Genomic DNA, 24,954 nt, shown 5'->3' on the forward strand with positions numbered 1-24,954 from the left:
TGTCATAACTGAATACAATCATCATTCGACCAAACAATGTTGAATAAATAAATCATTTAATCCAATAATATTGAGACAATGAAGAATCTGAATACAGTCGATGCTTGATACAACTACCCCCAGTTCCACCGAAAAAGGATATAGTATTGGTCGGTCGTAACATAGGCTAGTTGTTATATGAAAACTTTTGGGACCTATCCACCGGTCTTTATAATGAATGTCAGCTGTATCTTAAACATGTAATTGCAAAGTCCCGTTGGTGGCATTAAGAGGAATTGATTACAGAAAATTCAACAAAGTACATTACTATTTAACAGGGGTTCTTAACCTTTTGTGCTCCATGTGCAATAATATGAAGGCTGGAGACCCTTCATATGCAATGAAAAAACATTTCAATTGTTTTCTCACGTAAAAGCTCTCAGACCCCCGAAATCTCTCCAAAAACTCCTGGTTAAGAACCTCTGCTATATTGAAACTAAAATGTTTGAATGAATCATCACATCATGCAACAAAAAATATGGTTTCTGCAGGTCCCCAAGGCAACTATATAATCTGTATTGGTGCCTAAACTTTCTGTATGCGATTGCTAAATTGGAGCCAATTTTTGATTTCATGACAGTGCGTCTTTGAACATGAAAAAAAGATGAAGTCCTGAAAAATTGAAAGAAAAAAAAAAAAAAAACTAGGACAGTTTTTGAGATTAAGACCATACTTGGCTCAAAATTTTTTTTCGATTCGCCAAGCTGTGTTACAGCTGCTCAAAAAGAAACTTTTGCGTTTCATTTTCATAGCTAGTCATGATTGAGTTGACAGTGATAATGAGCCATGGTCGAGTGAAAATAATTTTTTTATTTCAACGAATATAAAATTTGTTTACTACAGAGGTATTTTGGTAAAACAAATACAAAAAAAAAGAAGGCAGTTTATAACATTTTATACAAATCATAATAATGTGCAAGATTTTGCTATTTGTTATTATTTAGGCATTCAAAGCGTAGGCAGCAGAACCTAGGGGCTGAGCTCCCTCAATTTCAGAAAAAAACAATACAATGCACCTTCCCCTCTCCTGCGTACACTTGAGTCCCGTATATACGGGATGACCAGCTACTTTCAGCCCCCCCCCCCACTATGTTTTCTTCACGTTGGCGCCTCTGATTCGAAGAACTACAGCAGTAGTTTTCAAACTTTAACCTTCCTCGTCATTGTCTATTCACTTACTCCCTTAGAATAATCTAGAAAGAGCTATTTTTCAAAGCACTGAACAGGCAAATAATATTATTGCCAGCTCACCATAACTCACACTTTGAGAACCACTGAGGCATTAATTATTAGAAATCATTTGAAATTCTGCAGAGGAATGTGTAAGAGGTGCATACACGGTTAAGTAGTTGTAGTATGGGTTTCAAATATTGATTATAATTGAACCCTCGATGGATAACATGTATCATAATTTTAATACTCAAAACCATGATGAGATTGGGGAGCAACAATAATCAGTATTCTCAAACAGACAGAATGGCGATCATAAATTTGCATATAAAAATATATTCCCAAACTCTTGTCAAAAAAATCAAAATTTAGGTGGGCACGGAAAAACAGATATATATTTTTTGGATTTCATCATAAGATGCAAATACTGTATATATATACATTCAAAATACTGTATTAAATTTTTTTTTTTACAATTACTCATTATAAATTCATTATATTATTCAACCATACATGATAAAATAAATAATAAAAAAATTGTGTTTGTTCGTAGCAATATTTGATGATTTTTATTTAAAAAAAAGAAAGATTTGTCACGGCCAAAGTCTGGTCAGTTCGTAAAGTAACCAAAAGCTGGTTGGCCACTTTGCGAAATGCCTAGATTTTGAACATCAGCAATAACACATATCTGCATGCCGGAGGTAAAGTGCACTGGGTCGTGTCTGGTCTGTTGGAGATAAAGTGCACTATGTCCATTTTTGTCAATATTGGGATAAGACTGCCCATGATATGGCGACTGGTTTGAAAAAGAAAGAATATTGAGATAAGGTCATTAATTTGAAGTACTTTTCGTTACACTGCACATATGTATAAGACATCAATCCTATTTCAATAAAAATAACAGATATTCATTTAATAAAACAAGCAAGTTCCACAGAATGATATACAGTGAAATCAGTCTATGTCGACACTAGGGATCTAGAAAGAATATTGTTATAGGTAGGGTTACCAGACATTATCTTTTATTGATTTTTTTTATGTCATTTTAAGCATCCTCTGATGTTTTGGAAAATTTGCGATTTTATCCTTCTTTTCAAGTTTCAGGAACTATTTTCACCCCTTGGGAAATTTTTTTCACTCTGAAACATACAGCTCTTCATGGATATGAGAATTTTTGTGGTCTTCTTTTCACCCACATGTTCACATTCTTTGACCCATTGCTATAGAAATTCCCAGAATACAAGCACCAAAGTTGCCTCCAAGCCCAGCTTGTCTCAGGATAATACAAAAAAGACAGTCATAAAAACAGCTCTGGAAGAAGAAAACCATTTTGGCAGGGTTTTTAATAAGTATAGTTTTGCCATCTGTAGTGGAAATTGATGTTACTAGGGTTGTGTGCACAGATGTCCTCCTTTTTGTGAATCTGGTAACCCTATAGACAACGTATTGTTGTAGACAGTCTGAGCATTTGCACTATTTTCTATTGAAAAGGAATTCCGCCGGAACCAAAGAAAATTGTCATAGGCAGGTTCATCATTATAGACAGTATCGTTATACTCAGGAGTTTCACCATACTAAAAAAAATCTTGTAAAATTTCTCTTTTGTAGCCTGGTGTCCCTTAACTCTGGCATACAGATATAAAACTAAGCCAAGACATGAAATATTATACATCAAAAACCCTGTTAATGGTCACCCTCCCCTTTTCATGACCAAATAGTAATTTGTGCAAACCCCTCTTTTACAGACAAATTACTTTGTCTCGCCAGTGTCCCCAGAAGAGGGGTTTTTATTATACTATATATTCAATGTTTTAGTACACTGTGTTTAAAAAAAAACAACCATAGAGAAAAAGACACAAAACTTTGCTGAGACTTAACACTAGATATGCAGCATTTTCAATAAAAATAAATGAACTCTCACACACTTTAAGATTTCAAAAGATTTGTCACATAACAAATAAAATCAATTATATATTAAAATCAAAGAACATTTTCACATTCAAAGTCAAAAGCAAAATACGCTCGTTAATTCAAACATTCACAGACAATAAAAAAAAAATGAAAAACCGTAGAAAAAATTCTTGAATAGGTCTCAGCAAACACATTTTTTTTTAAAAAGATCAGTTTTCTTTGTTTGAGAGTCTTAAATTCTACGCTAGTCAAAGTAATAAATAAATATATACAAATATGATCAATGAATAATCAAATAACAACTAATAATAACTGAAATAAAGTTCAGAAAAGCTGCAACACTATATCTCTTCCCCCAGTAATGAGTATAATACTCATCAAAAGATGCTAGCATCTTTTTTCTATAACAAACACTCCAAGTATAATACCAAAAAAAAAAAGACAAGCCACAAAAATCAATCACGACGACTATATTATCAACAACAAGTTCTCTTTTTCTTGGGTTCTGTTAACGTAATACTGTGTACGACAGGTTTGGGCGCCTCTCGTCTAGGGACCTTTGTAGCTATGGAAATAGAAAAAGCAGATTTGACAGTCATTCACAGCTGATTGGAGGGTTTTAAATAGTAATAAATATTCACACATATCAAATAATTAGATGTATAAATAAACACAAGTATCTTCTGCTTTAAGTGGTTGATTAGTTTCATAAAGTAAGGGCGCAAACACAAAATCAATGATTTTGCAACAGTGCAATAGGGTTTTTCTTCAGAAGGATTAAAAAAAATAATTATTAACCTTATTGCGAATTTAAGGATGGAGAAATAAATTTGATTTATACTATTTTATAAACATTGTACTCTGTATTTCTAATGGTCTTTGATATGGGTAATCTTAACAGGACCATGCGCCCTCACCACTGGACAAAGGGATGTTCTGGAGCCCCTTTCCTAACTGAAAGTGCCTACCAATTCACATTCCATAATTATATGGCAACATATGGTTTATGTACTACAAGTTCTTACAAAAAAAAAAAAAAAAAAACTATCCCATCCTTCTCATTTTTAATTATTGGTTGCTATGGTTACTTAAGCTGACTCTTTTTGATAATTTTTTTTTTTACTCAGTTTGGTTCTGGTGTTACTCGTGTTTGGTCACACTTTTCCTTTTGTCCTTGCTTAGCTTAATAAAATAATTCACTGACTTTGATCGGTTTGGCTGTAATAAACGTGGCAATATTATCATAAGGGCTGAGAATCTATAAAAATTTACAACGGGTTTGTTTTGATCGTTTAGTCAAATATTTTTCGTAACTATATAATATTAACTGATGCTTTAAAAATATTTTTATCCATTTCGTACACCCATTTATTAGTAGTTAAATAAACATAAGAATAAATTAAGAAATCAAGGCTGTGCCCCCATGAAGCAATTTAAAATGCTGAATGTTATTTGTCAAGTCTTGGAGTTTCTTTGCTTGGATCTTGTCATTTAAATCAGTTATTTTAAGTTAATCACTAATTTTGAAACTCTTGTACTATTTTCCTTTATCATATTTTATTGTGAGCGACGAACATTTGCTGCCTAACATATGGGGATCCGAGATATTATTACAGGTAAAGAACATGCTTTAGCCGATTGAGCTAAAATGGCCTGTATAATTATTATTGTGAAGAGCGTGTTTAAGTATTTTTGAGCAAAAATGCCTAGTGTAACTGAATTATTAGTTCTTTGTTACAGCAATGAGGCTGAGTTAATCCAATTTTTTGTTGAAGAGAAAAGAGGCTAAAAGCCCACTAGCTGTACAAGAAAAGAACTCACAGCTTGCCCAAAATTAATATTTTCTTATTATTTTTATTTATACTTATTATTTTATTATTACTTGTTTTTCTATTTCTTTTTATTTCCATCATTTATTTATTTTTCTCATTTTTATAATAATTATTTTGTTCTCTTTTTTTTTTATTATGATTTTCTCTCTTTTTTCTTCTTATTTTTCTCTCACCTGGCCGGACTGCCAGCTGAAGTTTTTTTGGCATGACCGCGCCCTCTGGGGTGCAGAGCTTTATATTGCTGGTGCAACACAGCCTGGTCGTGCTCGGCTTGTTTAGTTTAGACACTGTTGTGAATGCTAATGTAAATTCTAAATATGAAACACATTGAATAATAAAAGCATGCTTGATAATCGAGTGATCATTTGGAAAGAGGTGTTTGAATGATTTCAGGTAGCATTATATCAATGTATTTTGAAGCAAAGTTCATCGATATGAAATGCATTGTTTTTTCTAACACATTTGAACAAAGAGGTACATTTTTTCTTTGCAAATTCGTTTGAAGATGATACATATTGATGAAAATATGGTTTATATATATATACCCTATTTTCATGATAACATGTTCATGCACTGTAAATATATATTTGATATTAAACTCCCCAAAACATCTAAGTTGCACATAATAACAAATAAATCTTCTACAACCAACCTATTTTCTTGAACAGCTCACTGATGTTCACAGCATTTAAGGCACTTGTTTCAACGAAGACAGCTCCGATAGAATCAGCATAAGCTTTTGCTTCTGAAGACACAGAAAAAGAAAAATATTACCTCATATACTCAATATTTTCAAAACGCCTAAACAAGTTGAGATGAACAAACTGTTAATGAAATAACTTTTTTATAGACTATAAATGTACATACTTCTAACTGATAAAAAAGTACCACATTTTAAGGCTCTCTAGTCAATTGGTGTAAACAGTTCTCATTCTTTCAAAAACAGGATTTCAGAACTTGATCTACATTCATACACACAATATTTTTTGTTTTGAAAAATTTTATTTTAAAGAAACTGTTGGAGGTAAAGCTTAAACAACTTGCAGATTCAATAGTTTGTTTGTGGCTGGTTGGAACTCTCATGGTTGCACATACCTTTGTTAATATTCACTCTAGATCCTTTCCAACCCGTTAATTTTCTTGTCTTTTTCAGCTCTTAACTTCCCAAACAGGAATTTACCATAGGAAACATTGTAGCATAATTTAGTGAATGCTTTCTTGATTGATGATGCAGCAAAGTGAGTTACAGGATCATACATTGATGTATTACTACTGTATTGTAAGAGGGAAAAATATGGCATTGAGAGCATTGTCATGATGCGCAATGTATCCTCATGAGCTCACAGAAGTATAATTCCAAATAATGGCTGGTTTAAATAGTTGATAAGGTTTTCGCGGCCATCATTTGTTAAAATGGCTGGTTTGTTAATTTTTGATACACATTTTTTTATTCCAAATTTTGCAGATTCCCATGATCGTTTTATCTCCATAATACTAATAAAGTCGAATGCCATACAACAGCCTTATCCCAACATTTCATGTAAACTCTATCAGAGTTATTCATGTCTTGCCTCTTATTTCAGCAATGATGAATGAACCCAAAAAATTTTAAAGTACAATTCTGAAAAAAATGTTTTAAAATTCCCACTCTATCTTGTCAACTCAGTTATGACAATCTTATTTTGTTCACGAGCGAGATAGCCCAGGTCGATAAGATAAGCGCGCCTAAAGTGCCAAAAGATATTTAGAGCTGTCGCGAGTTAAAAAAATTTCTTCAAAAAAACTTTTTCTTAGAACTTTCTTTAAAATTTAACAGAAAAACTATGTATATTATTATATAAATAGTTTTTTCTATCAAATTTCTCTTTTTCTTTAACTCGTCAAATGGCGATAATCCAATGCAGCTGCTATATATAGTCATGCAACACACGTTGGTGATGAAAACATTGGATTTGACACCTACTGGATCATTTTAAATCAGCACATTGAACTTTGGCCAGGGATCTCTAGCCACTTGGTGAATTGGCTAGCCAAAGCCAAAAAACACACACACACACACTAGTCATTTCTGAAAATCGAACTCTGGCCAAAATTTTTGGCCAATTCACAAACTTGCCATACTTCAGACTTTGGCTGTAACATATATAATACAGGGTATTATATAATACAAGCAAAATCCACTTGACGATTTCCCTGACAAAAACTCCTGAAGAAAGAAATATAATTCAAAATCTTCACCTTTCAAATGTTTTTTGAGTTTGTTTTTTCATTCACAGAATTTCTCCCTGAAGGTACTCCTGAGTATGTTTCTAACGTGTTTGTAGAAAATAAATAATAAGCAACAAAGTTATAATAATATAATAAATATTATCTAAAAAATAATAACAAATAAATGAAATAATAAAGATAAAAATAAATAAAGCTGAATTTTATCCTGGAAAGATGCTGCACATTTGTCACAATAACACCCGTTTGTTCAACTCACTAATATTTAAGTTTTTTTTCCTACAAATGTCTTCAAGAACTTGCTTTTCAGAATTAGTTAAAGCAATGAAGAGGAATGAAAAATGTGTATTATTTATAATTTATTCATATGTTTTCATATATTTTCAGTTGTTTTACATTACATACATTCATATCAAAAGAAGGAATATAGCACCTTTTGTAGTAACTTCTCTCCTGTTATCAAGGTCAAACTTATTTCCAGCAATGGCTAAAACGATATTCGCTGAGCCATGGTTCTGGAGCTCTCTTATCCATCCTTTCACAGACCTGAATGATATCTGATATAAAAGTATAAGAAATAACACCAATAAATAAATGTAATGGAAATATTATATGCTTGCATAAAAAAAGCCATAATTATCGATTTCAATCTGAGAATTTTCAGTAGCCAAAATGAATATGTTACTGAAGTTCTGAATAGTTTGGAAATTATTGCGTTATACAAGTAGGTCACCAACCTTTTCCTCATGCATGTCATAACCAACAGCCCCAAAGCAGAATATGTTGAAAATAGCATCGTATGTTGCAGAAAACATTTCGGTAAGAATTTTGAGAAAAGAACTCGGCTGTGTAGAAAATACTATTATCCCTTTCATACCCTGGTGCAATAAATGTGTGGGTTACTTTTTCTCACTGCAGAATTTTTTATTTTAACCTCAGGGAGTTAAGCTCTGACTTTTAAAGGTTTGTGCAAGTTTTAAGGGAGAAATATAGTGAATATGAACTTTGGGGGCTTTCATCAGAGGGCAGCACTTAAAGTTGAACTTCCAGGGAAGTTTTAAGATGGCTTCCAGGAGAAAGTGCCTCTAGAAAAGTGTGATTACATAAAATACTGGAAAAATTGTATGTGAAGATGAATATACCCTGCATTATCTTGGCTACAAAAAATTGAACAAAGTGAATTATTTCTTCAAATAATAATAAAAATAAAATAAAATTTGTAATTTTTTTTTTGAAAAATCAAGATTTGCTGTCACTTATGTTTCTTTCATTTTTGAATACTAAAAAATACAAACACATTTTTAAAATTCCAAAAATAAATGCTCAGGTCTGAAAGGGGTTATGGAAATTTTTACCACAGAACATTTTCAGTCAACTGAGAACTAATCACAGAAAAATCCAAAACATCCTGTTTTGAGGACAGAGTCTTACGCTTCCATTATTTTGTATGTCACTCATTTGTTTTATCATTGCAACCATCCAGGACTGCCATGTTTGAAAGAAATATATGTGTCTGAAAAAACCCAGGGTTTCAAAGCATTGAAAAAAAATTGCTTCCACATGAACTTTTTTCCCTCTTATTTTGAGAACTGTTTTCATCAAATGATATTTTTTTACTTTGACCATCGCAATAGATTTATTGAATGGGGTTTAAACTCATCAATATGGTGTAGGCTACAAACTGACATCAAGAAAAAGTCTTTATTACAACTAATAAACATTTCTCATAGATTGATACAGCCGTATTAACAAATTTCGGTATCTTCAAATATTTTTCAACATTTAATATTTTTAAAGTGAATCCTTGAGTGCCTCCCCCCCACATGTCACAGGTTTGTGTGACCACCCCTGCATAACACTGAGGTTTTTCAAAATGAAAGCTGAAGACTAACAAAAAATTCTCTAAAGTTAATACAATTATAATGTGCTTATTTTATCTTAAAAAGTGCTTTCAAGTTAGATAAATGGACTACTCACTATACTCGTGACATCATAGACAATAATAGCTGCTCCAGCATTTCGATAATACATGGGTGCCAGGGCCCTGTACTAAAAATAACAAGAACACTCTTATGAAGAATATAAGTATTCTTGCAGATTGACTTTTTCATTTTTTCATTAAAAAAATGCATTTTTAATTTTAGCATAAATAAAACGATATATGCATGAAATGACATGAATAACAGCAATGATCATGTTTAATTGCTTGTCCCCAAAGCAAATTGTACCAAAAGTACCAAAAACTACTAATACTCAACTGTACATGCACCTCATACACATTCCTGTTTGGAATTTCTTACAAATTTGTACATGCCAGAATGTGTCGTGAGTATGTATTGTGCGATCCTAACATATTGATGTTGTCAGAGTTATGTATGTTTTCGTCTTATACTATTAATTTACAACACACCAACTCCAGTCATATCGAAGTACAGCAATTTTCTTATCAACAGAGAGCAGAATGAAGGCATTATCTATTGGTGGTCACCTCAGGTGCATCAGAAAAGAATTTGTTAACTAAATTCTATCCCCAGGATCAAACCTGTGGACAGAAACCTTCATAGTTGGTAGAAAAGAAACTTGAAACGTCTCGGGTGCTTTCATCTTGTACTGGTGCCGTCACCTGTCTCCCATATTTTGAAGTGAAGATGGTAAATGCCTGAATTTTTCCTGTTATGTAAGTATTATGATATAGGCCTGCCTCCTATCTGCAGAGAGACTTTTTCAAATGCAAGACCAGCTCACATTCATACTTCAAAGTTTGGAAAAAAGAAAACAAACCTCAGCTGACTATCACAGTGCCATTAACAGGGTTCGGACATGGATCTTCACGACTGGATTCCAGCACAATAACCGCACAGCGGCTATACCAAAAACTAATTTATGCCAAAGAAAAATCTTGAAGAAATTTAAGAAAAGAAGGGGAAAAATATTTATTTGTATTTTCTCTACTATTATGGGAATTTTTACTACATAACATTTTCAGTAAGATGAGGGGTTGATGCAGAACAATGCAAAACATTCAGCTTTGGGGGTTTGCTTGCAAAAAATTGATGTGAAAATCTTTTACAACATGAAAAAAAACCAATTTTTGTAATGTTCTGTACAGGGTTGTTAAGTTTTTGCCACAGGAGAAAAAATAACTGAGTTAAAACCGTACTGGCAAAAATTGATTTACCCCCATATTTATGCATGGGAGGCATTATTGTGCATTTGATTTTTTCCTCTAAATAAGAATAAGATAGTTTTTGAATACAAAACTCACTATAAGAATTAATAAATTTTTGAGTGGGGGAATTTTTGCCATTTTTGGAAAAAAAAACTGCAGTAAAAATGTCATGACAATAACGAGTTTTTTTTCCAAAATTGATACTTGCCACATTTTTTTTCTAGCATTTAAGAAAAAATTAAATACAAAAAAAAAATTGTTTGAAACAATAGAACAATAGGTTTAAGAATTATATTAACATGATATATATATATATATATATATGCTTATTAATTTTTCATCAGTAAAAGAATGAGCATAAATTATGTTTTACGAAAGTGTTTAAAACTTCTAATACCCTACCATTCATGCAATTGTGTTTTCTATAAAAGTAGCAAATTTTGCTCAAAATGAACTAATTCTTTATGAAATAGACAAGGTACAGTAATACCCAGCAGTTATGTGATAGGTGAGGACTGGCGACAACTGTGTAAGTCGGGGTACAGTTTACCATAGAAATGCATATTACAAATACTATGTATAAATTATTTTTTACATTGCCATTGGACTTTAGTTACAAAATTGTGACCTTCTCTAAAAACAGCTGATACCAAACAAGCCTCAGGATTCCATTCTGAAATCCCCAGCAAAGTTTTCATCTCTTTAGCCTACATACCGTAACCTTTAAAAAATTGGTGTAGTTTAATTATTGGTGTAGTTAATTTAGAACATAATGTTCTTGACAGAATAAAATATATTTTTTCTTGATTATCACTTAATGATTTCCACTATCTCAGCAATAATCTAGTGATTATGCTTGAATTTCAGAAATATGCATTTTTCATAGAAAATAACTCCAAAATCGTGCAACTCCGGGTAGTGTAAGTCAGGGTATTACTATACAGTGAAATCTCACTACAACGATGTTCGATATAACAATAAACCCCTCTAACTAATAACAATATTTAATAAACAATAACCCTAACAAATGATATGTTTTTTTGATCCGCAGAGCATCATTATATCAAGATTTCACCGTATCAGGGTTGACAAGTTTGTGCCATAGGTAGGAAAAACCTTGGTAAAAACTGTCCCGGGAAAAATATATTCGTTTTTTATACAGGGTCTTTATAATTAAAGTTCCACTTTGAAATAGCCACAAAAGGAAAACTACTGGACAAAATGTTATCAAACTTGGTAATAGTTTACAGGAGATCACAGGATTAAATTTTTTGCAAAAAAAGTTAAAAAACACACCACCAGTGGGAAATGGCGCTGTATGCAATATTGTTAAATGAAATAAGACATGATGACATCAGTTTAAAATGTTTTTAATCGTTTCTAAATCATTTCAAAAGCATGTTCAATGTAGCGTGCAGCATTTTCTGAAAGCAAGATTGCATAATTCTAATATGTATTCCTCCTGCCGTAAACCATGTAGCCATTGTGATTTTGCATAACCCCACAAGCAGTTTTGTTTTATAAACACTTTAAACCAATGTCTTCATGTCTTATTTCATTTAACAATATTGCATACTACACCATTTCCCGCTGGTGGTGAGTTTTTGAAGAAAATTAAATCCCATGACCTCAGGGGCATAGCCAGAAATTTCGTTTGGGGGGGGGAGGGGAACCAAAGTGATAGAACAATAGATTTGGCCATCTTTTTTCCATTTTTCGGTTATTTTTTCATATTTCGGGGGAGGGGACCAGGCCTGGTCCATAGAAAAATGAATAGACCCCCCCCCGCATAACTTCCTGTAAACTATTACCAAGTTTGATAACATTTTGTCCAGTAAATTTTCTTTTATGGGCATTTCAAAGTGAAACTTTAATTATAAAGACCCTGTATATGCATGCAAAAAATTGTTACACATTTATTTTTCGATTTATTATGCAAATGACAGCTTTGAACTCAAATTTTGGTTTAATAATAATTTTTAGGGTTGGTAAGTTTTTGCCGTATCTGGAGAAAACTAGAGTAAAAAATGTCCCGACAAAAATAGGTTTTTGCCAAGCATAAAACATATCCACACTCCCCATATTCATTTATGTCCAGGATCATTAAAAAAATGGATGCAAAAGAATTGCATATTGTTATAACGCTCATGATTGTCCCAGACAACAGGTGGCCATTATATCAAAAGGAAAAATATAGGATAATTGTTATTTGAAAACATTAAGGACTTTTCCTACAGGTTGTTAATCATTTACTAATCATTCCATTGTAATGGAATGATTACTTTAATGTGGGATCATTATAATGAGCATCGACTGATCTCTATTTATTCGTACATTAAATTTTTCCACCAGATTACTTAACAATATAAAATCATAAACTTGATTGTTGTAATGATTTCAAGCTCAGTTACATGCAATGCACATCGAGTCATGTTTTTTTATAAAACCATTTTTTGCTGGATTTTGCCCTGTTTTTACCAGTTTTTGCTACTTTCCCTATGGAAAATACCTTTTTCATTACCCGGCAAAATGCATAAACATTACAAGGTTTTTCTACTTACTCGCTCCTGGCCAGCCGTGTCCCATATATTGAATTTATAAATGTAATTATCAATAGAAATAGTCTTTGTCATAAATGATGCTCTGGAGAAATAAAAAATAATAATAATAAAGGTAAATCATTATTACAAATACAAATACAAATACAACGCCACAACAGGCAAATTGCCCAGCGAGGTGGCTGACTTAAGAACATCATGGATCCCCGAGCCCCTACCTACTACTGCTACACCACACATGCACCCCCCCCCCCCGCGGAACCCCCCAACGAATCGGTAAATGCGGGAATGTGAGTGTACGTGTAGTGCAACCTGACGTATAGTTTGTTATTGTGTAATGCTTGTTATATGTAGTGCTGTCATCTGCCCCCAGTTTTACTAACTATGAGTGAAGTGTTATGGTTGAATGATTTACCGTTGTAGGACTGTTGCTCTCTGTGGCGAGACTTTTTAACGGGGAGATCGGCTCGCATTTGCGCCTTGAAGTTGGGAACCACAGAAAACCAACTTCAGCCGACCACCACTGTGGGGTTCGAACCCGGATCCTCGCATCACGAGTCCGGCACTATAACCACTCGACCACCACAGCGGCCGAAAGAAAATATCACAAAATCTTGTGAAAATATCAAAGAAAATATCATTAACAGCGCTGTAAAAAAAATGCATATGGAACATGATGCATAAGCTTTGTTTATAGGGAGATACAGAAGTTGGTGGGGGAGCGATCATCCCCCCTTTGAGTGAAAGAAATTGGCAGAAGTGGACATTTGGGGATAAAAATGTTATTATTATTCTTCAGTTATTACAGTGATACATACAGCAACTGAAGAATTAAATCATGGGTGCAGAAAGTTCCAAGCCATTTTTCCACACAGATTACTCTTGCAGGCTTAATTACGAGATAAATTAGTTTCAAGAATCAAATAAAAAGGAAAACGCGGATGATCATATTCATTTTGTTTGGTGCAAAGGCAAAGGGGGATTTTTATGAATAATTATGCTTAAGGGCTTGACAAATCAAAAAAATCTTTAGACAAATTTTTTAGGAGCCAAGTATGGTTTTTGCCAGACAAAAAATGGTCACAAAATTTTTTTTTACCACTGAGTTTTGGACAGGGTAACAAACATAACAAGAACAGGATAACAGAAAGAGACAAGGGAAAAAATAAATAATTCTTAAATTATAGTAACATAACTTAAAATAGATGTTAAAAAACTGTCTAAATTAAAAATACATTGAGTTGATGAGAAGCATTTTGTGCACAACTCTGGGAAAAAATACTTGGCAAAAAAAAAGTAAAAATATACAGAGCATTTCCCCAGCATTAGCTGGCATGTTGCAAAAAATCAGGGGCCACCAGCTTTTGGAATAATGTTGGAGTCTGGTCCATTCTCTGCATTCCAGGAAAAGCGCGGTTCAATAAGGATCACATAAGAAATTCAGAGGATTGATAACAATTTATATTAAATACTGAATAAAAATATGTGAACAGAATAAAATGATACTTTTAACCATTGCAAACCTGCTTTGCCAAGGAATTTGATAGATGATGAAAATTAAGCATTTATTTATCACTCTAACCTAATTATTGCCAGCCTAATGTGAAAAATAGATAGTGTGCTCTGCACTTCTTTTTGTTTTTGCATGTTCCAAGCTTGAATAAATATGCTGTCGCCTTTGTATTGTGTTGTTTTTCAGTGCAATTCTTGAATTTTTAACTCTGTTTTATCAAATCCTAAACACTTGATCAAATAATACAAAAAGACATTGCAATCTACTGATTTTTCCATTCAGATCATCTAATCTACGAAAATTAATATGCTTAGTAATAAACCATTCAGGGCCAGATCTTGAATCTTGCAAACTACGCGGCAGCAGAAGGTGTCAACCGAAGGGAGGCGATTTTTGATCACTTTGCTTACACTTGAAAAATGTCCAGAACCGGCCCTGAAACCAACATAATTGGTAGCTAAATTGAAGGTGAAATTTGAGCCACCTCCAATGTAGTCCATAAAACACAGGGTATACTGAAATGCAGAGAACAGACAAGTTTTATATAAATCAGCTAATTCAAACGATTCATATAGAAATTTAAGAATTTTCCAGAATCTGCAGGTCAAATTTCCCAGCGTGATGGTCTTCTTTGATGTTTTCCAGCTAATGCGGGGGAATACAATATAAATGAAAAAATTTACCCGATTGTACTTTCAACCGAAGGATTGAAGGTGTTGTGGACGAACCTCTGAACAATACTCGACTTTCCAACACCAGAATCCTATAGAAGTGAAGAGAAAAAGATAAGCCATCAAATACAGTAATAAAAAAATATATTTCTTGTAAAAGAACTTAGATTAATTTCTTATAAAGAATAAGTCGGTCATGAAATCATCTACATACCATTGTCTTGCTATCTCCAGAGATAGTTTGTAAAGAAAACAAATATTATTTATCTCCATAAGTGCATAGGAAATGATATTCTTCAATAGTTTTGATTTGAAACAAATTATGTTAACTTAAATACAGTAGACTCCCTATAACAAGGGCTTAGCGAGAGGGGGGGACTTGGGGGTCTGGTCCCCCCCCCCTCTGAAATGTGAGAAAATGACCGAAAAAAAGGGAAAAAGATGGTTAAATCTATTGTTTTATCACTTTGGTTCCCCCCTCCCCAAACGAAAATTTCTGGCTAGGCCCTGCTCTATAATCCAGCATATCCAGTAATTCAGTTTTTTCAGGCTGGCTCCCTTCAATTGTAGAAGAAGAAAACATGTTGCAGATTGTCCAGAACATGACTATGATATGATGGGGAAGGCCCCTGCAAAATAGAAATTGCAAGGCCCTGTGACTAAAGTCAAAGGGGTTTCATTATTCATTGAATAGGTCTTGTTTAAATTTTGAAGCCCCAAAAATAATGAGTCCCTGGCAAATGTCCCACTAATCCATGCATAAATCGGGCCTTGTGTGAATCTATGCACAGAAATTTACATTATTTAAATGAGTTTTTTTAAATGTTAGTATTAGTATGTTAATCAAGTTTGTCATACAAAAATGCATGAAACCAGGACGATTTTAATCCTTGAAAATGAAATTTGTACAAGGTGTTTGATCGAGACGTTAAGTGCTCATGAGCATGAAATTAGATACCGGAATAGAGCACCGTGGTGCTCGCGAGCAACGGGTTGAAGATGCCTCTCTTAAGGGAATGAGCATGGCCCCCCCCACAAAGGGGGGGGGGGACTGACAAGGTCCGGGACAGTTCTCATTTTTTGCTTTTTCACGCTAGTTAATAACTACAGAAGGGGCCCATGGGGTCCGACTAGGGGTCCCGCTCCAGGATGTGGAGGCCATGGGGATCAGAGAGTTCAGGAAGCGCGACATACATGTATTAATTTAAACATTTGAGATGTGGGTTCAAATGAAAAAAAAAAGAATCGAGTTTAAATGTCAAACATAGCAACAGAAATGATTTCACATATAAATTGAAGGAAAAAAGAATGTTATTATATTTAATTAATTAACCAAACATACCCCGAGGAGACAGAGCTTCACTTCGTGGACCATTTTTATCCGGGGACAGAATCAGATAAGCGCGATTACAGGATCGGAGGGGGAGAGAGATGACTCACAGCAAAAAATACTGATTACATCTGAGATAACTGCGAGAAAAGAATTGGCCGAGTCCCCTTTCCGGATTCCAACGCCACGGGCGCCATCGTTACTTCATCCATTCAATTCAATGAGGCCAGCAGCATCATTTGTATTGTCTTCTTTCAAAAGAAGAACTTGAATACTCCCCCAATTATTTGTAAATAAACGCCTACCTCGGCAGAAAATGATGCCAAAACGCTCGATAGAATCTTCACTAAATGCATCCGAAAAAATAGTTGTGACCAGCCTCTTTCTCTGACCATATTTTATCGGGAAAATACAATCGAGAAGAAACATAAGAACTAAAGCGTATTAACTCTATAAAAACCAATCCGGCCGTAGACGGCTCTACATGCAAACAGCCAAACCGCTCGTAGCCGGCCGAGATGGGGGGTATGGGTATATAAGACATTTTTGTGAAAGGGCAGGGAGGGAAGATTGACAGCTGTCGTCAGAGGCGGGAACGAGAAAGACAAGCGTATACGCCCCATCAGTTGGATTCCGGAAGCTCCACTTCGATAAAGCTGACTGTTGTTTGCAACAATACAACAAAACGAGAGGTTACACTATCATGTTGTTACCCACGACGTTGGCGAAATAATTTTGGGAAAATAATTTTAAAATTATCAAGATGTGTTAAATTTTATTGCTTATAATAGATTATATTGTTTAGATATTTAGAATTTATGGTATCTTGTACTTTTGCGATTGTTGCGTTTTCCTGGAACTTGACTTACAATTAGAGCCAGCTTATGTGCAAAAAAAAGGACACGCAGCATCAAATAATTTTGTTTTATTAGTTGCATACCAACACAATTTATTGAGCCTGTCATAACAGGTGCTCTATCTGAACAAAATCCTGGCAATTTATTAATTGGAACATTGCTAGATTTCCGAAAGTTCGGTGTCATTTGTGTAATGTTATCCGTACTGAACTTCTGAAAGCCTCCATCTTCTGAAATTTTCAGAAAATGTTTTATTCTTTTTTATTACAATTATGGCGATACTCTCATGAAAAGAACTTTCCTTTACCCAAAATTCGGAGAAGTATTTTACTCCTAATAAGATTTTTAGAAGTGAAAATGAGTTTTAATGTACTATTGTGAAAATTATTGTTATGGGGATGATGCCCCTCGTATCGAATGAAAAACATGAAAAGATTCTCTACATAAGCTGAAATGAATTTTTACTGTGAAACTGGGAACGGTCCTGCTTGAAAACGTTCACAACCTTGAGACTCCTTTCCTAACGGCCATATGCTTCGCAAGTTCTGTTACTTTCTCTAATGGTTATATATTTGGATCATGAGTTAGGGAGGGACAGCTGCCCCGTACGGAAAATTGGAGGGGGGTGGCAATTTTAGTGACAAAAATGTATGAAAGCACTTTGTTGTGATTCTGAGAGTTGGAAAATCAAGCCGCAAAAATTAGCGCCCACTCCTCCGGGGCACCATGTCCGCTTGTCCCCCCCCCCCCCCAGTTGCGGCCCTGGTCATCAATACGCATATTTTCAGTTCACACAGAAAACCTTCTATGTTTGAATAAACATGACTAATCGCCGACCGATATTATTTCCTAGGACTGTAAAAGCAATAAAGAAAAATTTGTAAAAGCAAAAAAATTACGGTATGTTTTTTTGTGTAAAAAAACATAAGGGCATGTTGCAAAGGGACATGGCCTTGAACATGCACATGAACTGAGCCCGTCCGTGATAGTAGTACAATACTAAGTAGTATATTTCATTTTGTGCACAATTTTGCAAGTGTTGTTTTATTTCTTTAGCGTATTACTAAGGTTTTTGATTGTTAGTTGAGAGGTTAGTACACAAACCTCTAGCAATACGATTTGACTTCCTTCTGGGACGGCTGCCTCTAGGATTTGGCACCAGACTGCACAGGCTCAATTATGTCCATTTTCGTGCATAAAATGGCCGTGCAATGATAAAAAAAACCACCTAAATAAAGAATGTGGGGGGGGGGGAACACATTGTTACAGGGGGAGCCTAGCGAGCTATAGCAAAGGGCGGCAGGTTTGAGGAATGAGTGGCCGAGAAAATTAGTGGAATGTGAAAAGAGTGGCAAAATCATAAATCAGTTTCAGCCTAGAGAGTGAGTGACCTAGAGCAGGGCTTGACAAATCAAAAAATAATTTAAGCACCAACCAAAATTTCATAGGAGCCAAGCATTTTTTATTAAAATAATGGCTTTATTTTGAAAATAATGCTTTTTTTTCAGCTTATCTAGGACTCAGCAACCCTTCTCCATGTTGGTAGACACACTGACATAATTACCAAAAACTTTGTTATCCTAACACTTCAATTTAGCAATCAAACATATAATATTTTAGGCACCAATGCCAAATTTCTATATTCGTCATAGTGACCTGGTGCCTGGGAATTGTGAAACCCTGACTTAGAGCGTGTGCAAGTACGTGGATGACCAAAAAAGAAAGCGAGTGACCCCAGGTCGGTGAGCGATCAAAAGCGTGACCTAGAATTGTTGCAAGCGTTTTAATGACCAAGCAAAGAACTACAGAGCCAGGGACCTGGTTAATGAGCGATCAAAATCGTGACCTTGATCGGGTGCAAGCAATGACCAAAACGTATGATCAAATTTATGATCAAACAATGACCAAAATTACGATGACCAAAACGTAACCTAAAGAGCGACTATGCCAGGTCAGTGAGCGATCAAAATCGTGGCATAGAGCGTATGCTATCATGTGAGTGACCAAAAGGGGGGAACGTAGAGATTGTGTGAGCACGTGAATGACCGAAGCAGTATGCCAGCATGCGAGTGGCCCAAAGCGTGATTTACTGATTTACAGACACAGGCGTTTTCACAGGAGCGGGAGTCCAAGACTGGTATTTCCCAGGGTGGTGAATTCTAGGAATAAGTGGTCAAGAATATTAGAATAGAATGGAAGAAGGGAGGCAAAAAAGTAAATACGCCTCTGATTGTTGCCCGATTGTAGTAGTATCTGAGCATGAGACTTCCTCATTTTCTACGGATCTAGCGTTTTGATAAACATCTGCTGTTACTACCAACTGGGGTTAGGATTATTGATAAGAAGACAGTCAACGTGAGCAAAGAAGGCACGGCTGTAATTTGTTCAGGGGATTTATGTCCTTTCATTGTCAAGTTTGAAAAACTCATTTTCGCAAAAGGGACACTTCCACATAGTGATTTTACCTCTCTTTTTCTTACGAAGCAGATAATACCTTATAAGTGGGCTGTTTTTATGGGAGTGTTCCAAATAAAGTACGCTGGCACCGGATTAGTACGTGAATACATACAACAAAATTGATTGTAAAGTTTTCGTATGGCTCCCAAATCGAGTTTTCTATCGCTTCTAGGTAGTGCATTCAGAAAATGGCCAGCCCCTTTTCTTCCCCACAGATACGATCTTATCCAAAGGTCAACGTTGGTTTTACTAATAGATATTTTTCTTCAGAACTCACATTCCATTTCTATCCAAACGTGAATAGGTTGACCTTTTTCCTTACTCTTGAGAGTTTTAAATATTTATCATTTCTATGTTTAAGTTGTCAATTATCGATTTGAAGCATCACTTTCGATTTGGAAAATGCCTAAAGAAAGTCTCGTGTATGAAGAAATTCGTCGTATTTTGTTTCATGAGGATTCAGGTGATTCCAATTGAAAGTTCCGACAGCGAGTATATAGTCACGAACAAGAGACCACAAGTACACGTATATCATAGCTATAAGGAGATAGGATAGTGGATAATATATCGTCATAAGCAGAGGCGTAAGCAGGGAGGTGCATAGAGGGTCCGTATCCCCTCCTCCAAGTCAACCAAAAATTAGAAAAAAATTATTTCGGTAAAAAAATGCTATATCGAAACTAAATACCTTTCCTGTGTTATGTTAACCAATAAGAAGGGGATGATCTCTCTGATTACTTTTTATCACAAGCATAAGCGTGGACAAAGATCATTGGCGAACGAGGGTGGGGGGGGGGATATTGAGGTTCTAATCCCTCCCCTCAAACAGAGATTATAGTGTTATTTTGCAGGAAAAAACGTAACCTCCCCCACCCAGAAGGAAAAAATTTTGAACCCCTACCCCCCTCGAGAAAATTCTGCAGACACCTATGACGGAGATATACTGAAAATGCAAGAGGGCCACAGTTGGGAGGAGGGAGGTTGAATTACGATTGAAGGTTTATCCGTATATTTGTGAATATCATGTCGCTTTTGTATGCATGGGTAAACATAATGCACTTCCATATCACCCCCCCCCCCCCAATCACAAGAAGAGTTGGAAGAAGCTCAATATGGCTGGAACTAGAGGCACAGTAGCAGGGTGAAGTTTTTCAAGGAGATATACTGTGCATAAGAACTTTTTGCAACTTTGAAAGCGGAAAAATTAAGTTTATCCCCTCACCTCCAATACGTTGCGATCATGTTCCTAGTTGTACGCCTGTAAGTTTCAACGTATCACCAGCAACAAGTGTGCGAAAATATTTCGTTACATCTTCACTTTTTGTTTTCTAATGGAGGAGGCGAACCAGAGCCGTAACTAGGGGGGGGGGGGAACAGACGGATCTCGTGCCCCGCGCGCTGGACCAGAGGGGGCGCAAATTTCATTCTCAAACCTTACCTTCAACATTACAAAGGGGTGCCAAAATGCGCACTTGCCCCAGGTGACCAAGCATCTGGTTGCGGCCCTGGGGAGAACGTCAGTTATTCGTAATTTCTCTGACAGAACCAAAAATAAATTAGATTCCTCTTTTGTCGGCAGAATTTTGCCAATATTTTTACTCCTCTGTCTTTGTCAAAAGTCGACATAGCACAGACACTCCACTCAAAAAAATGACACCAGGCTGAACCCAATTTCATGTTTTTACAAGCTTCGTACTGTCGCCCTTCTCGTAATCAAAAATCAACGAATACACCCCCTCCCCCTCCTGATGCTAACGTAAAATTGGAATGGGGCCTGAATTTTTTTTGGTAAAGCTTATTTGTTTTCATATCGAGATACACGAAAGTTTATATCTGGACGCACTTGTCTTTTCTAATTTTTGAAGTTGTCTTTTGAATTAAAAATTCATATATTAATAGTTCACTTCTACAAAATTATAAAAATCGAGAAAAGGAAAAAATAATTGGCAAAGTTGGCGAGAATATCTTGAAGAGAAAGGGCGATATACCGCCGCTCACGAATAAATAACTAACCGGACCTTCAGCTGGACCCGTATACGCGTACAGGGATAAAATGAACTCGTATGCATATATATGTTACCGGCAAAGTATGAAATCCAGGCATTCTATACAATGCCTAGGCATTGTATAGAATGCCTGGTCGTTTCAGGCAAAGTATGAAATACCGGTTTTATTCTATACTTTGCCTAGGCATTCTATAGAATGACTAGTCATTCTATAGAATGCCTAAACACAACCCAGGCAAAGTATGAAATATCTTCTTCCAATAAATCTCTTAAGGGGCGGTATAAAATATTACATAAAATTAAAATTTCACAGAATTTTCTTTTTTTCCCGGAAACGTTTCCCTTTCGCTCTCGTGAAAAAGGATCTGTTGAGGGGCGCTATAAAATATTACAATTTCTTCGAATTAAAATTTCGCAGAATTTTCGTCATTTTTTCCCGGAAACGTTTCCCTTTCGCTCTCGTGAAAAAGGATCTGTTGAAGGGCGGTATAAAATATTACAATTTCTTCGAATTAAAATTTCGCAGAATTTTCGTCATTTTTTCCCGGAAACGTTTCCCTTTCGCTCTCGTGAAAAAGGATCTGTTGAAGGGCGGTATAAAATATTACAATTTCTTCGAATTAAAATTTCGCAGAATTTTCGTCATTTTTTCCCGGAAACGTTTCCCTTTCGCTCTCGTGAAAAAGGATCTGTTGAAGGGCGGTATAAAATATTACAATTTCTTCGAATTAAAATTTCGCAGAATTTTCGTCATTTTTTCCCGGAAAAGTTTCCCTTTCGCTCTCGTGAAAAAGGATCTGTTGAGGGGCGATATAAAATATTACAATTTCTTCGAATTAAAATTTCGCAGAATTTTCGTCATTTTTTCCCGGAAACGTTTCCCTTTCGCTCTCGTGAAAAAGGATCTGTTGAGGGGCGATATAAAATATTACAATTTCTTCGAATTAAAATTTCGCAGAATTTTCGTCATTTTTTCCCGGAAACGTTTCCCTTTCGCTCTCGTGAAAAAGGATCTGTTGAAGGGCGGTATAAAATATTACAATTTCTTCGAATTAAAATTTCGCAGAATTTTCGTCATTTTTTCCCGGAAAAGTTTCCCTTTCGCTCTCGTGAAAAATGATCTGTTGAGGGGCGATATAAAATATTACAATTCCTTCGAATTAAAATTTCGCAGAATTTTCGTCATTTTTTCCCGGAAACGTTTCCCTTTCGCTCTCGTGAAAAAGCATCTGTTGAGGGGCGGTATAAAATATTACAATTTCTTCGAATTAAAATTTCGCAGAATTTTCGTCATTTTTTCCCGGAAAAGTTTCCCTTTCGCTCTCGTGAAAAATGATCTGTTGAGAGGCGATATAAAATATTACAATTCCTTCGAATTAAAATTTCGCAGAATTTTCTTTTTTTCCCGGAAACATTTCCCTTTCGCTCTCGTGAAAAAGGATCTGTTGAGGGGCGATATAAAATATTACAATTTCTTCGAATTAAAATTTCGCAGAATTTTCGTCATTTTTTCCCGGAAACGTTTCCCTTTCGCTCTCGTGAAAAAGGATCTGTTGAGGGGCGCTATAAAATATTACAATTTCTTCGAATTAAAATTTCGCAGAATTTTCGTCCTTTTTTTCCCGGAAACGTTTCCCTTTCGCTCTCGTGAAAAAGGATCTGTTGAAGGGCGGTATAAAATATTACAATTTCTTCGAATTAAAATTTCGCAGAATTTTCGTCATTTTTTCCCGAAAACGTTTCCCTTTCGCTCTCACGAAAAAGGATCTGTGGAGGGGCGGTATAAAATATTACAATTCCTTCGAATTAAAATTTCGCAGAATTTTCTTTTTTTCCCGGAAAAGTTTCCCTTTCGCTCTCGTGAAAAAGGATCTGCTGAGGGGCGATATAAAATATTACAATTCCTTCGAATTAAAATTTCGCAGAATTTTCGTCATTTTTTCCCGGAAACGTTTCCCTTTCGCTCTCGTGAAAAAGCATCTGTTGAGGGGCGGTATAAAATATTACAATTTCTTCGAATTAAAATTTCGCAGAATTTTCGTCATTTTTTCCCGGAAAAGTTTCCCTTTCGCTCTCGTGAAAAATGATCTGTTGAGAGGCGATATAAAATATTACAATTCCTTCGAATTAAAATTTCGCAGAATTTTCGTCATTTTTTCCCGGAAAAGTTTCCCTTTCGCTCTCGTGAAAAATGATCTGTTGAGGGGCGATATAAAATATTACAATTCCTTCGAATTAAAATTTCGCAGAATTTTCTTTTTTTCCCGGAAACATTTCCCTTTCGCTCTCGTGAAAAAGGATCTGTTGAGGGGCGATATAAAATATTACAATTTCTTCGAATTAAAATTTCGCAGAATTTTCGTCATTTTTTCCCGGAAACGTTTCCCTTTCGCTCTCGTGAAAAAGGATCTGTTGAAGGGCGGTATAAAATATTACAATTTCTTCGAATTAAAATTTCGCAGAATTTTCGTCATTTTTTCCCGGAAACGTTTCCCTTTCGCTCTCGTGAAAAAGGATCTGTTGAAGGGCGGTATAAAATATTACAATTTCTTCGAATTAAAATTTCGCAGAATTTTCGTCATTTTTTCCCGGAAAAGTTTCCCTTTCGCTCTCGTGAAAAAGGATCTGTTGAGGGGCGGTATAAAATATTACAATTTCTTCGAATTAAAATTTCGCAGAATTTTCGTCATTTTTCCCCGAAAACGTTTCCCTTTCGCTCTCGCGAAAAAGGATCTGTTGAGGTTCGTAATTTTTTCCGAAAACATGCATTAGTAAGCGACGACTTCCATCCTTATTGGTGTATAATCGCACCATTTGATCCACGATGTCGACTCCATATTTAATTTCGTTATTGTAGGCAACTGTTTCTGGGGTCTTTTTCACGTTTTCGTTGATAGTTACATCAGTATGGATTGAACTCAGAACTAGACATTTTTAATTTTTTTTTTTCTGATAAGATGTCAGCGTGATATCAGTTCCAGTTTTGAATACTATCGACGAGTATAGATCCTGTGTTCCTGTTTTTGCAGTTGGAGGTACCTCACGACGGTCTTTTTGAAGGGTCCCAACCAAGCCTGTCCTTTTCAAAACTGCACATAATCTCAGTGATGTAAAATAATCATCTGTTGTTTTGTTTCGACGTTCTCCTAGATAAGGTTTGGCTAATCGAATTACATGTTCATAGACAAGTTGATTTGCTGGTCTGGTGTTATCTG

The 24,954-nt window shown here is 35.3% G+C and overlaps 1 protein-coding gene across 1 annotated transcript; it reads right to left on the reverse strand.

Annotated features, from left to right (window-relative positions):
• Positions 1-829: 829 nt before the first annotated feature.
• LOC149068995 (ras-related protein Rab-22A-like) lies at positions 830-16,714 on the reverse strand. The gene is made up of 7 exons (XM_089251284.1): positions 16,432-16,714; positions 15,102-15,181; positions 12,909-12,990; positions 9,156-9,227; positions 7,612-7,735; positions 5,605-5,697; positions 830-3,685 (listed from the first exon to the last, which is right to left on the reverse strand). Exons 1-7 carry the CDS (start codon positions 16,462-16,464, stop codon positions 3,597-3,599), a joined length of 573 nt encoding a protein of 190 aa, XP_089107410.1. The 5' UTR covers positions 16,465-16,714; the 3' UTR covers positions 830-3,596.
• Positions 16,715-24,954: the final 8,240 nt, after the last annotated feature.

This window comes from Pholcus phalangioides, unplaced genomic scaffold (assembly GCF_987345545.1).
Source record: "Pholcus phalangioides strain wild (caught in Gottingen) unplaced genomic scaffold, Ppha-v1.0 ptg000024l_1, whole genome shotgun sequence".
In the NCBI taxonomy this organism is placed as follows: domain Eukaryota; kingdom Metazoa; phylum Arthropoda; class Arachnida; order Araneae; family Pholcidae; genus Pholcus; species Pholcus phalangioides.